Here is a 15,647-nt window from a genome sequence, read left to right as displayed (position 1 = left end):
CTTGCTCACAGGGGTTATATTTTGAACAACGAAATGAAAGCAGTGCATCTTGAAATCTAATCTATAGCAATTCTCATGTTTCAGATCGATCAATAGAGAATTATTAAAACCACATGCTAAAACATTACACACTCAGCCAACAATCTGCGCAACGCAACGTATAAATGATAGCAGTGAGATGGGTGAAAACAGGCATCAAAAGGAAAACCAATGGATATGTAGGAGACAAACGCTCGTCTCAGTTGACACTGTGGCCCATGAGTTGAAAGCTTACCGTCCACACAACACTTGATACATTTGCTCTTTGTTGGGGTAAAAAAACGCGGCCGAAACCCACCTTGTTGGTCCCTTTGAGCCTCCCCTGTGGCGGGTACAGTCCTGCTCCTTGAGGGGCTGACAGTGGACTCTAACTGGTGAAACTTGTGCACTCTGTCCCTCACCAGAATTGCATCCTCTTTTGTTTTGTAGCTTAAAAGTGGCCAGCCTCGGCCTTTTTTTTGCATTATGCTATCAATCTCTGCCATCAGATGTGTCTGGGCTCGGGCCGCATCTGCAGGGTTGTACTTATGCACGTGGACAACATCATCTCTCTCCCCCAGCAGTTTAGAAAGAAGGGAATAGAGGTCACCTGCACAGGAAGAAAGAGGAGGAAAAGCGGAAAGACAAAAGAGGAATGGTGGTGTGAAAAGTGAGAAAGTCCTGCAGTGGATGAAGCGAGGTTGTGCTGGTGGTGTACTACACGACGGATGGTTATACGTGTGCTATTTTTGCCTGTCCTTTACACTGGTTGCTTATCAGATTGAATGACGCCCTCTACTTTTGTAACAGGCAGACTGTGCAACATCAACAGTCTTTTATATCCTGTACCACATACAGTACATCTATTCTGATAACGACATCTGGGTGTTGTGCTCTGACACAAAACGAAAATGGTCAGAATGCTGCATTACAAACTGTTTTATGTTCATACATGTACAGTGTTTCAAATTTCAACTATTCCATTGGATACTATGTGAGCACAAAATCACCCTGCACAACAGAGATATCTGAATAAACTATTTTATAATTTAAGGCCTGTTTCACACTGCCAGTGTGCGCATCCTTGGTCCAGTGAAATGCATAAGACAGTATGTACCAGTGCCGAGCACTATCATCACTATAATATTTCGCTGTAACAGTGATCATATAAGGAAGCTAGTGAATTTACACCTTTGTATGACTATTTGTAAAGATTAAATGTCATGATGCATGCCCATACACAGACATTTGGAGGGTCAGTGGCTCAAACTGAGAAAGAGGACACCATATTTTCGTATACAACCTACTATTCTCGCATTAAAACAAACTGGTAGTCATTTATTGAGATATGATGCCTGTCCCTATATCAACAATTGCTTAATATTGAATGATATTAGTGAAATTATCCTTCACTTATTGAGTAATAGAATAGCACTGTCCATTCTAGCAATCAATTTCAAGTGTTAAGAAAAATGTCAATTGTAAGGACTTGAAAGCTTGCTAAAGTAGCTAATGCGTGTGGGAGACGCTTCAGGAAGTATAAAATGAAATTTTCAGATTACTTTATTATTTGACGTTTTCATGGAAAAGGTGACATTTCTAAGTGACCACAAACATTTTAGACAAATCAAGTTGTGATACCGAACAGGACCACATGAACACGGCAAAAAAACTAAACAAAACAACGACCACCTTGACCTGACTGCATATACCTACTACAAAACACGGATCCATTCAGAATTACTAAACACAGCAAGATCAATATGACATCATGACTTTTGCGTAAACATATCTCTACTTATTTTGAGCTATCCACGTGTATGCGTGTATGTCTACACCATTAACGTCCGAGTGATTCCGCGTGTCTGTACACGCCTTCAAATGTCCACGCGAAACGAAGCAGAATGTAGATCTACATCTGGGGAGCGATCTTTTTTTTTCCTAGGATGGTAGGGGAAGACTCATAAATGCCAATAACCCCAGTGACGGGTAGGTTTAGGGACGGGGTTGAGGTAAGTCATATATTTATATATACAGTAATAACGTTAAGTCAACGGCGTTCATAAACACGCTGAAAAGCGATTATGCGTCTTGATAGCACGCCAAAAATGGAAATACGAATTGCCGTGTCATACACACGCTACTTCATGAGATTAGTCTGGCAAGATACACATGACAAATAAATTAAAAAATGATCCTGAATGTGTATGAATGTACTAAAATGTGTCACACATTTGCACAAATACTCGTGTGTGTTTACTGTAGGACTCTATATGTCACTGCAATCATCTTTACCTCAATTGCAATCCAAAACTTTACTAGCGAGACATTGGGTTTGCTTTATTCTGCCCAGAAACGTAGTTTGCATATTCTCTGGCCATACAGCGGTGGAATGTTTTGACGTTGCGTTCAGTCTGTATTTCACACAGGACGATGCATGAGGGCTCACACTCTTCAGAAACAATCTCAGAATATGACAAAGCTCGTGTTTTAAAGCTTAGTAGACACTGGAATGAATAATTCACTGAAAACTGTTCTCTCTGCCATCTCTGATGTAATCAGCCTGGACCTCAAAGATCATTTAACTGCATAACGTAAACTAAGTTAATTGCATTAAATTAATTTAACGTGCCAAGGATTTTTAATTATTCACATGTGTTAACATATTAACGTTGACAGTCCTAATTTACAATAATTCGCCACATTTAGATATATCGCTTTTCTCTGCACTCAAGAGTGCTTTACAAAGAAGAGGGGAATCTCCTCAACCACCACCAGTGTGCAGCGCCACCTAATGATGATGCGACGGCAGCCATTCTGTGCCAGAACACACCGGCTTATTGGTGGAGAGGAGACAGTGATGAACCCAATCAGTATTTATATGGGGATGATTAGGAGGAGATGATGGACAGAGGCCAATGGGAACATTTCTCCAGATAGCCGGGGTTACAACAACTCTTTATATACACTCACCTAAAGGATTGTTAGACCCACTTTCGCCTTCAGAACTGCCTTAATTCTACGTGGCATTGATTCAACAAGGTGCTGAAAATATTCTTTAGAAATGTTGGCCCATATTGTTAGGATAGCATCTTGCAGTTGATGGAGATTTATGATATGCACATCTAGGGCATGAAGCTCCCGTTCCACCACATCCCAAAGATTCTCTTTTGGGTTGAGATCTGGTGACTGTGGCGGCCATTTTAGTAAAGTGAACTTATTGTCATGTTCAAGAAACCAATTTGAAATGATTCGAGCTTTGTGAGATGGTGCATTATTCCTGCTGGAAGTAGCCATCAGAGGATGGTTACATGGTGGCCATAAAGGGATGGACATGGTCAGAAACAATGCTCAGATAGGCCGTGGTATTTAAATGATGCCCAATTGGCATTAAGGGGCCTAAAGTGTGCCAAGAAAACATCCCCCAGACCATTACACCACCACCACCACCAGTCTGCACAGTGGTAACAAGGCATGATGGATCCATGTCCATTCTGTTTACGTAAATTCTGTAAATTCTGACTCTACCATCTGAATGTCTCAACAGAAATCGAGACTCATCAGACCAGGCAACATTTTTCCAGTCTTCAACTGTACAATTTTGGTGAGCTCTTGCAAATTGTAGCCTCTTTTTCCTATTCGTAGTGGAGATGAGTGGTACTCGGTAGGGTCCTTTGCTGTTGTAGTCCATCCGCCACAAGGTTGTGCATGTTGTGGCTTTACAAACGCTTTGCTGCATACCTCGGTTGTAACGAGTGGTTATTTCAGTCACAGCTGCTCTTCTATCAGCTTGAATCAGTCGGCCCATTCTCTTCTGACCTCTAGCATCAACAAGGCATTTTCGCCCACAGGACTCTCTTCGCCTTTTGACCCTACCATCCCAACCCTCTACCACCTACCAATCCAGGACCCTGTTTAATAGCGTGCCTCTGACCGTCACAGTGCTGAAATATTTCATCGATTTCCATTGGATCTTGGACTAACACAAACAAATACCCAGGGCCATCAGATAAGGCTGCTAAAACAAATGCTAGACATCTCTTAACTGGGCAAAAACACAACCACACAGGGTGGCTATAAATAAACCTCCAGATGCAGCCAGGTAATTGACTGGTCATGCCACAACAGTGGACGGAACAAAGCAGGACAACGCTCCACACACTCCTATACAAAATGGATAGAATACTAAACATTCAATTCATACTAATTCAGAGAAATAAGTACTTAAAAACAGCTATTCTTAATAACAGCAGTTTTTAATAACAATTATAACAACTTTTTCAATTATGTTTGGATCTATTGTCAAAACTTCAGCGGTGGTTTGGGAAGCAAGTAACACCGGTACAATTCAGTCACTGTTCAAACTGTGAGTTTTAGATTATGCAAATGAGCTCCACGTGGAGATGCTAATACATAACGTATAAATCTAGTCTGCAAAAAGCAATTAAAATTACCATGATATGCAAAAGACCAAGTCATTTTTACGATAAGACCCAATGAGATCTTAAAAAAGTTATTTTTCAACATTAGTTATTTTAGAATGAACAATACTTTTACAGCCTTTGTTAATCTTAATCAATACATTTAGATCACGTTATGTTAAAATGAGTTAATGCACTGTGAACTAACATGAATATTTTTATTAACTAACATAAAAAAATGTTAATAATGCTGTAAAAAATATATTGCTCATTGTTAGTTTATGATACTTAATAATAAATTTACCAATGTTAATAAATGAGACCTTACAGTAAAGTGTTAGCAATTTTCTTTACTGCTGTAAAGTTAAATGTAAGGACCTTTGCGATTCAATTTTACCATGGTAAAACAGAAGAAATGAAATGCAAGCTCTCAGCTTTTTGGTAAGTGAATCCTTTTAAAATTTGAACTCCAAAGAATCTTAAAAACGTTGCTGTGAAAGGAGTCATGCATTGGTACATTCATCACCAAAAAATTGAGCAATAAAAAAAAATGAAAGAAAATTGTATTCATGTCATGACACCTTTAGAACTAATCTCTGATAAACCACAACATAAACATGTCAAAGTTCATTTGCACAGCTGCCAGCCTATTCACATCAACAGTAGATCTTCATGTAACCAATAAATGGAATGATGCGTTTACCAGTTTGTCGATCCATATGCCACTTGAAACATGATTTCCTTTCTTTTATAGAACACAAAAGGAAAAATCTTGCAGAAAGTAATTTTCCATACAAATAAATGTTATTAAGCTATAAACAGGCCAAGAAATGACAAATAAATTAAGATCTGAAAATGAGTTTGAGAGCCGTGTCGGAGCAGAAGGCTTTTAGTATTTGTTTATTGTATTACATTTTTTTTATTATATTATTATGTTTATAATTATTATTTTGAATTACATTTTATTCGCAAATTATGTTGTTGTCATTTTTGTTAACTTCACTGCAGACACAGTGAAACATGTGTCTTCATGGTGTTTTTATGATGCTTTTATCGTTTTTTTATCTTTCACTGTATGGAAAAAGCAACAAAACAACAACTTTCATGTACCAATGAAAAAAGAAAGTCATGCAGGCGTGGAACAGTTTTTATTTATTTCCCAACCTTGCTCCGTTTGGATGACTCCCCTTTCTGACACTCGTTTCCAGTCTCGGAGCCTCTATTGATGAGTTGTACTAAACATCCATTGTTTTTTTACGGCAAAAGAGTGCCATTCAGCGTGTCAAATTAGATTTGTAAGGGTATTCCAGCACTGATTGTGTTTCACGACAGTCTCTCTTAGTCTTGTCTGTCTGTAATTTGAAATAATTTGTAAGCATCTTACCCTGATCCTGAACGTCCTCTTCTCTCTTGGGCTCCTGCAGCTCCAAAGACTCCACAGCATCTGTGCAAATCAAAAAAGAAATGAGAAAATGAGAATATATAGAAGAGAACAAATCAAATGAAGTACATTTCATTTGAAAACATTCTGGTTTAATGTAAAAAATAAATGAATATAATATAATATATATAGAGCAATCATACCACGATACAAGAGTTTGGTCGTACTGCCTAAATCTGGAAATGTATGTATTTGGACTGTACCTTTATGAGGAGCCGTCTCATGCCTCATGGACATCATATGGTCTGGCCTGACCGAGATGGGAGTATTGGCCTCAGAAGGGATGTTTCGGAAAAGCTCACTGCTGCCGTCATCTCCGCAGTTCATGTACGGCACAGCATGGATGTTGTCCATGTAGTACATGATGTAGAAGTTACACATCTCATCGTTGGAGGTGCCTCTGTGAAGAAAACAACAATGGGAAATGAACAAACTACCAGCACAGAACATTAAGCATGAAAATATGCAACACAACTACAGTAGCCGTTGCCTCAAATGACCCCCAAAGGCCACTGACCCTCTATATACCATAAAATGGAAAGACATTTCTCAAAAAACCTGTTAGGTTTTGATTTTGTTTTTACAACTTACGTAATAGGATAAAGATGGACTATGCAGGATTTTCAGTAAAAACAACATTCAAACTTGGCCTGTCCTTGTGGGCAGGGTCAACTGAGCCAGAAGCCACACCCCTGAGTAGGAAGCCACACCCCTTTCTCTTGACATCACATCAGGTGCCACAACACTGCGGCTGCATCTCAAGAACAGCTTCAGACTCAAGTCAGGTGTTTTTAAACAGTTACGCTAATAATTCGATGACTGGCTTTGCGATCGAGTTTAGCGATCTTCTGTCTAGCTCACTAATAAACAACAATTACGTGTCATCATAAGAACCTAGAGAACTTAGCAGAGCTACAGACACAGACGTCACACACACACACTGGCCAAAGAATGCAGCCCAGAAACACCCGAGCACAGCAAAACAAAACACAGGCGGAGGACAGCGTCTCTGATGACACAAACACCACCACACACTGCCAGTGCATCACAAGTCATAATTGAAAGGGATAATGCTTGTATGATACGATACTTTTTTTGGGGGAAAATCCTGCATTGTGCAACTTAATGGGATATCACAGGGATAACGGGATATCACAGCAGTATATTTTAGCTTTTGTTTTCAGATGCACTCCTAAATACAGAAAAAAGTCAACTTTTATGGCGATTATAGTGTGTGTTTGTATGTATGTATATATATATATATATATATATATATATATAGGAAACAGCTGTGCTGCTTAATATTTTTTTATAACCTGTGATACTTAAAAAGTAAAAAAAAAAGGGTCAGTAAGTTTTTGAATAAATGCTGTTCTTTTTACCTTTTTGTTCATCATTGAATCTTGATAAAAGTATCACATTCCAAAAAAAATATTAAGCAGCACAAATAATAAATCATAATGATTTCTGAAGGAAATATGACTCTCTGAAGATTGGAGTAATGATGCTGAAAATTCAGCTTTGATCACAGGAATAAATTACAGTATATTAAAATAGAAAACCATTATTTTAAACTGTAATAATATTTCACAATATTATATTGTTCCCTTGAGCAGAAAAGATTTCTTTCAAAAACATTAAAAATAATAGTTTCCAAACTTTTGACCTTTTGATATACCATATATTGTTTCTTAATCTTTAATCAAAATGTCATCATGTCACAACGCATTTCAACCATTCACATTCTGCAATTCTTACTTTTCACAATCTTGTCAACAACCAATGGATACATTAAGCCCTGCCCTATTTCTTTTGCCAGCTCGATAATGCATTTCACTCAGAAATTCTTCCATATACACAAGTAAAGTAAACTTCAAGCCAACTTCAAGACTAGGACAAATGCATTTATGATGTTTCCCACAATTTTTCGCACAACGACTGTCAGATCTACACAAAATTTTACACTGCACCTCAGAATTACATCAAGTTCAGTGAAATCTGATATTTTGTTGAATAATATAACACTAGATTAAACAAGACACCTTATTATTTCAAGGTTCTACAATTTAACAGGTTTAATAAGATGGTTGGTGCTTGGACTCCTAATTACACTTGTCATGGGGTGCACATACTTTTTCACAAAATTATATGTATAATGAGGCCTGTAATGTATTCATGTCTGTGTGAACATGTTTCAGTTGACAAAGACCAGACTTTAAGTCAACAACCATCTTATCGTGTGGCCTTGAGTCGGGTGTGTGGGCTTCCCGGAGATGCGTCAGTGCACTATTGTGTGCTCGCTCTGTCACCGTGGTAACAGGAATGGCAGGGCAAAGGCAAACACACGTCTGAGGAGTCACGCTCAATCGGGATATGATGAAACACACACACTTCGACGAGCTGACCTACGCAGTGTGTTTCAACTTTCATCACACACACACACACACCACCTGTCGTACCATGTGTCACTTTGTAAGATGGACGTACAGTAGTAAGACAGGTGGTCAGAGAAACAGCGACAGGAATCAACACCATGCAAACCGAGTGAAAGCAAGACGCTGGAAATGTCACCAGCATGCACACCGTCATCACTCATCTCTAGCACACTTACTGTCACCGTAACTCTACATAGGAATGAAAAATTAAAGGTGAAATCTCTTACAGAAAATCTGATGTCAATTTTCCAGTACATTTTAAACAATGTTATTAAGTTTCGAAAAAGCAGTGAGAGTCTAAATAAAACAACAACTAAAGTTAGTCGGCAAGAGCTTACCCGATTTCGGTATTAGTTGTTCTTCCTTCTCCTGTGAACATACATCGGGCTGCTAGTATGTCTCCATTTTTTACATCAATGGTATTGGTGGCTGGATAAAAAGCCTGAAGTTTAAGTTCAGGGAGGAGAAATGAAATGAAAAAGTTAGTTCAGCCAAAAATGAAAATCCTCATATATTCACCCTCACTTTTTTAATGAAACCTGTGAGATTTCTGTCTCTGACTGACCAAAAATAGCCTCAAAAAGTTCTAAAATAAACTTTAAATATAATCCAAGTCTTCTTAAGAGACACGATCGCTTGACGGACAGATTTAATTTAGGCTTTTATTCTTAAATAAACAGGCCAACACACATTATATGGTAAACAGAAGCTCAAATGTGCTTGCTTGACCAGAAATACAGTTGTGGCCAGAATTACTGGCACCCCTAGAAAATCGTATGACTAAAATATGAAGTATATTCCCATTAATATTTTTAAAACAATTAGCACACCAGTGTGAATGGGAACATGAAAATTGTCCAACCATGACTTCTTGTTTCACAGAAATATAAATATGAGAAGAAACAAAAGCCAAATTCCCTGAATCATCCATCACTAAGATGAAAACCACAGAATATATTTCTGATGCGCAGCAAAAGATTGTTGCAAAATAACAGCTAAAGCATTGAAAATTCCCATTTCCATCATAAGGGCAATAATTAAGAAGTTCCAATCAACTAAAGATGTCACGAATCTGCCTTGAAGAGGACGTGTGTCTATATCATAGTGAGGACGAGAGTTTGAGTGGCCAAAGACTCTCCAAGGATCCCAGATGGAGAACAGCAGAGATTCGTTGATTCTTGGGGTCAGAAAGCCTAAAAACCCCTACATCACCACATGGGAGGGTTTCAATAAAAATCCTCTGCGCTCATCAAAGTACAAACTCCAGCATTTTCAGTTGTCAGACACGACTGGACCTTTAAACAGGACTGGTTTCTGTGGTCAGATGAAACTAAGAAAAGAGCTTTTTGGCAGCAAACACACCAGAGGGGATTAAACGTACCCCATGCCCACGATTAAATACATCCAGGCACGTGCACACATAGACATCAAAGGGGGCTTGAGCACCTGCCCTTTTTATTGCTGGAGAGAAAGTGCCCTTTTTTTCTGGGTTGCTTTTTCATTTTATTTTTTTAAGAAAATACATATTACTATTTGCGCACAGTTTCCCTGTCAAATAAATAAATTTAATGCATAGTGTATCTAAATATCAGGTCAAGAGTTCTGAAGCGCCGATCAGAGTAAACGCGTCACCTCTAGTAAGCTCGCGCTGCCGTCTGGACTTTGAGCCGAGCGGATAAACAAATGAGTTTCGTTGTGCTTTTGCCACATAAACATTATCGAACGTTTATCGAACTCTATATTGATACCGAGTATTGACGATTTTGACTCAAACTTGATATCATTTTATCGCGAACAATTGTATAGTGATAATAAATGAATGAGCATATCAATTTAAGATGTGGCTAAATGTAATTTATGGCCTTGTATGGAAAATCCGAACGTTTTTATGAATTTGTATGGCCTAACATTCTTATTATTAAAGTTAATGACTTACATAGCTGATGCAAACAGAAACAAAATCAAAATGTGGATTTTATTTGATGATGATGCAGTTCTCCCTCAAATGTGAAGTCCATGTCACCATCAGGTTTATCAAATATGTACTTGATTGACACACTGTGGCATGGTTTCCTTTGCTGCTCTATAAACCTATGAATACTAAGGAGACCATGATTTCTGTGTGAACTGATTATTTTGTAGACATCTTTTGCAAATTAAACAATTGTATGAGTTTGAGGAAGATAAAATTAATTAACTTTTTAAATATTTTTTAAAAAAAATATTAGAGTTGTTAATATACAGTATATAGGCCTATATATATTTTTTTGTTTAAAAAAAGTAAAAAAAAATTAAAAAAAAAAATTATGAGAAGTGCCCTTTTTTCACTTGAGCCCCTGCCCCTCAAAATGTCTGTGCACGTCCCTGAATACATCGCTGGATCTTTAATTTTGTGGGTCTATTTGTTTGCTGGAGGTGCTGGACATCTTGTTCAGATACATGGTATCATGGATTCTAGCAAATACCATCAGATAAAAAAAAAAATAAAAAAAAACTGACGGCCTCCATTAGAAATCTTATAATGGGACGTGGTTGGATCTTCCATCAGGACAAAGATCTGAAACAAAATCAACACAAAAATGTGTCACTGAGCACAAAATGAAGCTTCTGCCATGACCGTCCCAGTTCCCTGAACTGAACCCTGTAGAAGATGAGTGGCTGAACTGAAGAGGAGAAGCGCCAACATGGATCTGGGAATCTGAAGGATCTGTAGAGAGTCTGTACGGAGGAATGGTCTCTGATCTCACGTCAAGTGTTCACCAAACTCATCCGGCATTATAGGAGAACTGTTATCTTGTCAAAAGGAGGTTGCAAAAAGTATTTAATAAAAGGGTGCCGATAATTATGGCCCATGTGTTTTGGAGAAAAGCATTTATGTCATAATGTAATTTACCCCCACTTTCAATAATTTTACTTTAATGAAAGGTTAGATTTTGTGATTTTTCAAAAAAAAAAAAAAAAAAATTTGATCAAAAGTATAAACAATGTAGATTTATTTTTACAGCCATCTTTGATCATATTTAGCAGGGGTGCCAATAATTCTGACCACAACCGTATCTTCATTTGTGTTTCGAAGATAAACGAAAGTCCAAGTAGAGAATATTTTACATTTTGTGCGAACTTTGTTTTTAACAAACAAATCTGCAGACTCAAAAAAAACAAAACATGTACGAGGAGCATATGAATCACAATGACATGACTGACAACCCTTATCAGTGAACCCTTCCCTCTCTAGGTGCCACATAGTAACCCATCATGCTCGACCAAGCAGAGAGGACTTGTAAAACATACCTGTGGCAACAGTGGAGACTGGCGCCCGATCTGAGTCCACTGTCCATCTCGAACCCTGTACCCACTCACAACTTTACCTGAAGCACAACACATGCAACAAGTTTTCCATTACCATGAAGTAAAAAGAGTAGACATAACAAATAAATGCAATATCTCACCAAGGCTGTGTGTGTGTGTCCTGAAGGCAAACGGATACATCGGGAAAGATGTGTAAGTGCAAGCGATGTCTGCATTGGTAACTGCGAACACCAAAAACATAAGACGTCAAAAATAACATAACATACGTTTATCAGGTGACAGCTATTGATAAACTGATCACAACATTCCAGGTAAAGCTGAGAAGTCTTTCACAAGCCCAGATGTCTATAAGCTTATTAGAGCCAAACTGGAAAATAGTTAGAATACCTTTCTTCCCTGGAGGAATGACAGTGTCCAAAGACATCATCAGGTAAATGCCAGCAATAAAGGGCTGTCTGCATAGAGGACACAACATCCATCACACGTCAAGGGATTTCAGATAAACTTGACAGTTATATGATTAAGTAAGGAATTGCTGATGACAGCACACTTCATTATTGAAAAATAATGTGCATCTGAGGAGCTAATGCAGACACAATGCAAAGAAGGACATTGTTTTTCCAGTAATTCTACAGTCTGGAGTCAATTTTATTCAACAGTTACCAAGTCTCAAGATATTTGACAGGTTTTATTAGGAATTTTTGACTTTTTAATGTAGTGTCTACCCCGATGAAGATCAGTCACCACTTAAAGCAAAGCTTATTTCGACACAGGTGCAACCACAAATGATGTCTCAGTGGGTGTTCAAATATCTATATTCAGAAGTTTATTGGATTCAGGCCGATTTACGATTAACAAACTTGAATCTTAGTTTTGTCTCTGCGTTTCGTTTCATTGTTGACTGCTATTTTAAGCCAAATTAAGTGACACATAATAATTAAGGCTTTTGTATTTATTTATTGCCATTTCATGCTAACATTGGCTAAGTTTCCTGTGGAGCTGTTCTCCCTTCCTCATTTCCTTAAAATATCAGAATTTGTATGCTTACCTTAGCTAAAGTTAGTATTCTTTGTTTTTCTAACTGCCATAGGAAAAATAGTGTAGTTGCTGTTTTTTTTTATGATTTTAGAAAATTATAATAACCTTTGATACTAAAATCTATATAGTGAATAATATGCGTCTTCTTTTCTTCCTGTGGGAGAGCAACCCAGCCAGAAACTAAAATAATTTAATATGAATTAAATGGAAATTATCTTAAATTAAATACAATTTACTATGTAACCAAAATACCAAGAATAGCCAAAGAAAAAAAAATGTACACATATTGTGTGACTTTTAATTATAAACAAGCCCGAAATACACAGGGACTCTTATTTTGAAATGTATATACTATTGCAGACTGATCCTTCAAATTCAGATGAGGGAGATAAAATATGCATTCTTACAGCTGTCTAAAACATATTACAATATAAAGACCATAAAGTAGACATTTTCATAATTCATGACTGTGAACCACTTTGATGCAATCATAGCCTTTTAAAATGTAATACATGTAATCAAATCACATTAGGCTGTATTGCGATTTACCCATCCCCCAAACATAGAATACCTTAAAATTATAATGTATAATGTTATTTCATTAACACTATACAAAGTGCATTGAGAAACAATGTTTTACTATACTTTTGTATCTTTCTTTGTGAAATTGCTTATCCAAACAGTTACTGTACGTTCACACCGCCACCGGCGAGAGCGTCAAAGTGGCCGGAAGTCATTCATTTTCATTGAGAGCCGGCGGAGAGCTCCGGCGAGAGCGGCGCGGCGCATTTCGGACGGCGAGAGCGGCGAGCAGAGTTGAAATCAGTTCAACTTTATGGTAATAAGCAATGACGCAGTTCGGCGGCAACCAATCGGAATGTAGAAGTGCTCCGTTTGAGAGAATCCCAGAGAACGCAGTCCTGTAAACTTTGGTTCCGGCCACATTAGTTCCCAAGCAAAATAGAGGAGGTTGATAATTTGAATTTGATAAGAGGGCGCGCAACATTATTTATAGGCACGATTTTCATGCTAGAACACTTTTTTTTTTAGCGAGAATGCAAATTATAATAGCACTTAACCATGAACACACAAGCCACACCACATACATATGGCTTTTAATTTGTTTATTTAGTTAGCAAACATGTCACTATAATTTTAAAGTTATTTCCATCGATCAATTTTCTGCAAAAATAACGACTGACATGCTTGTTTGCTTTGTGGCCCCTTTAAATACCATCCCCATACCAAGAGCGAATTTTGCCGCTCTCGCCGGCGGTGGTGTGAACGTACGGTTATAACTAACCCACAGACCCTCAGAAAGCTTGAATAGATGCTTTTTCCCCTCAGTGTTTCAAGGTTTCAATGGAGAATTTAGCAGATGCTCAAATTTAAACTCAAGCTATTTATTGGCACATTACAAAAATACAAAATAAATCGTGATGAATGGTGATTTATTCACAAGCTCAAAAATGTAAATTCCCTGTCTTTCATTTTGCAGTTCAATTGAAAAACAGGTTTGGAAATGTCCATGTTTGGGAGCAACAAATATGTCTAATGAATGACAAGTCACAGTTATGTTAAAATCTAGTGGCAATAACTTACGGTTTGGAAGTCATTCTTAAAGTGAGTCCTGAGCAGTCTCTATGATGATCTACAATCAAGACGAGATGAACACATTAGTCACATCTTAAGACACAGAAACAATGCATTTCATCACCGTCACAGCCATAATACAACAGTTTTCAATGGGCAGGACTGCTTAAAACAGCAGGACTAGCAGTGATTGACAGGCCTCTGGGTGGGTGCATACAGAAAATTGTCAAAATGAGAAAAGAGAGAAGTAAATAAATCATGACAAAACATGCTGATTTCACAATATTGTTGCGTTATCTCTGGATCTTCTGTATTGCTGAGCTTACCTCTGAAATTGTTGACATCACCATAATGAATTTGCAGCACAAAGTAGTTAATTCTGGTGTCTCCCCCAACTTTAAAGCCAACGTCTGCAAAAGAAGAACATTTCAGAGTTGGTTTGATTATGTTTCAGATAAGTGCATTTACTCATCGTGATCAAGTATAGGTTACACTGGCTGCTTTGAGACAGAGAGAAGCGGAGGAACGGTGAAGAGCAAGGGGAGCACCTTTAGGTAGTTTGGTTGGAGGAGCATTCCTGGCCCAGGCATACATGATCTTGGCCTGATCCCGACAGGTACCCAGCTCTCTCCCACAATCCCTGAGCAAATCAACAACAACAACAACAACAATAAAACATCAGAAATTATCCTCCAGATTAGCATTATTACTCATTTAACACATCCATTCACAATGGTAGAAAATTCCAATGCCATTGGTTGAGCCAATAATGATATGCTTAAACAAAACTATCATCAAACATACAGATGCATGATTTCATCCATAGTGTTTATTGGAAAATCCACCGGGCAGTGCAAATTATAGAAAATTATACATTACTAATTAAAGGCATAGTCCACCCAAAATGTTTAATCCTGTCATCATTTACTTACCCTCAAGTTGTTCCAAACCTGCATGAGTTTCCACAAAAGACATTTTCAAGGATGTTGATGGACAACACTGACTAGTATTTTGTTTCCTGTACGAGTCAGTGGGGTCTGTTTGTTACCCATATTCTTCAAAATGTCATCTTTTGTGTTCAGTAGAAGAGAGAAACTCATGCAGGGTTGAAACAACTTGAGGGCGAGTAAATGAAGACAGGGTTTCAATTTTTGGGTGGACTATCCCTTTAAGGTGTTACACCTTTAACAAATAAAGAATGCATATACATGTGTGTGTGTGTGTGTGTTCTTTATTTCATAAATGCATACAATAAAATGTCTATAAGTTAGCACAGATCAGATTTAACATTTGCAGACATATGAAGATTTCATCCATAATCCTCTTGGTGGGTAATGATATACGGAGATGGATTGTTTTTTAAACTGTCATTTCCAAAAACAAAACAAACAA

The 15,647-nt window shown here is 37.7% G+C and overlaps 1 protein-coding gene across 6 annotated transcripts in view; it reads right to left on the bottom strand.

Annotated features, from left to right (window-relative positions):
• Nucleotides 1-15,647, bottom strand: part of pam (peptidylglycine alpha-amidating monooxygenase) — a 63,408-nt gene that overhangs the window by 22,381 nt on the left and 25,380 nt on the right. For 4 of the 6 annotated variants that reach the window (XM_039678073.2, XM_039678071.2, XM_039678074.2 and 1 more), the window contains exons 6-15: nucleotides 14,804-14,895; nucleotides 14,582-14,665; nucleotides 14,265-14,313; nucleotides 12,012-12,079; nucleotides 11,765-11,845; nucleotides 11,607-11,683; nucleotides 8,654-8,757; nucleotides 6,084-6,280; nucleotides 5,824-5,883; nucleotides 338-628 (exon numbers count right to left, since the gene is read on the bottom strand). In XM_039678073.2, coding sequence (XP_039534007.2) covers nucleotides 338-628; nucleotides 5,824-5,883; nucleotides 6,084-6,280; nucleotides 8,654-8,757; nucleotides 11,607-11,683; nucleotides 11,765-11,845; nucleotides 12,012-12,079; nucleotides 14,265-14,313; nucleotides 14,582-14,665; nucleotides 14,804-14,895 — 1,103 coding nt within the window. The remainder of the gene's footprint in view (nucleotides 1-337; nucleotides 629-5,823; nucleotides 5,884-6,083; nucleotides 6,281-8,653; nucleotides 8,758-11,606; nucleotides 11,684-11,764; nucleotides 11,846-12,011; nucleotides 12,080-14,264; nucleotides 14,314-14,581; nucleotides 14,666-14,803; nucleotides 14,896-15,647) is intronic. The other 2 variants (XM_039678075.2, XM_089126516.1) reach the window with 1 other exon arrangement.

Source organism: Pimephales promelas, chromosome 23 (genome assembly GCF_988280905.1).
Source record: "Pimephales promelas chromosome 23, fPimPro1.hap1.1, whole genome shotgun sequence".
NCBI classification, from domain to species: domain Eukaryota; kingdom Metazoa; phylum Chordata; class Actinopteri; order Cypriniformes; family Leuciscidae; genus Pimephales; species Pimephales promelas.
The sequence above is the reverse complement of the archived record's forward strand: the minus strand, read 5'-3'. Positions and strand labels throughout refer to the sequence as shown.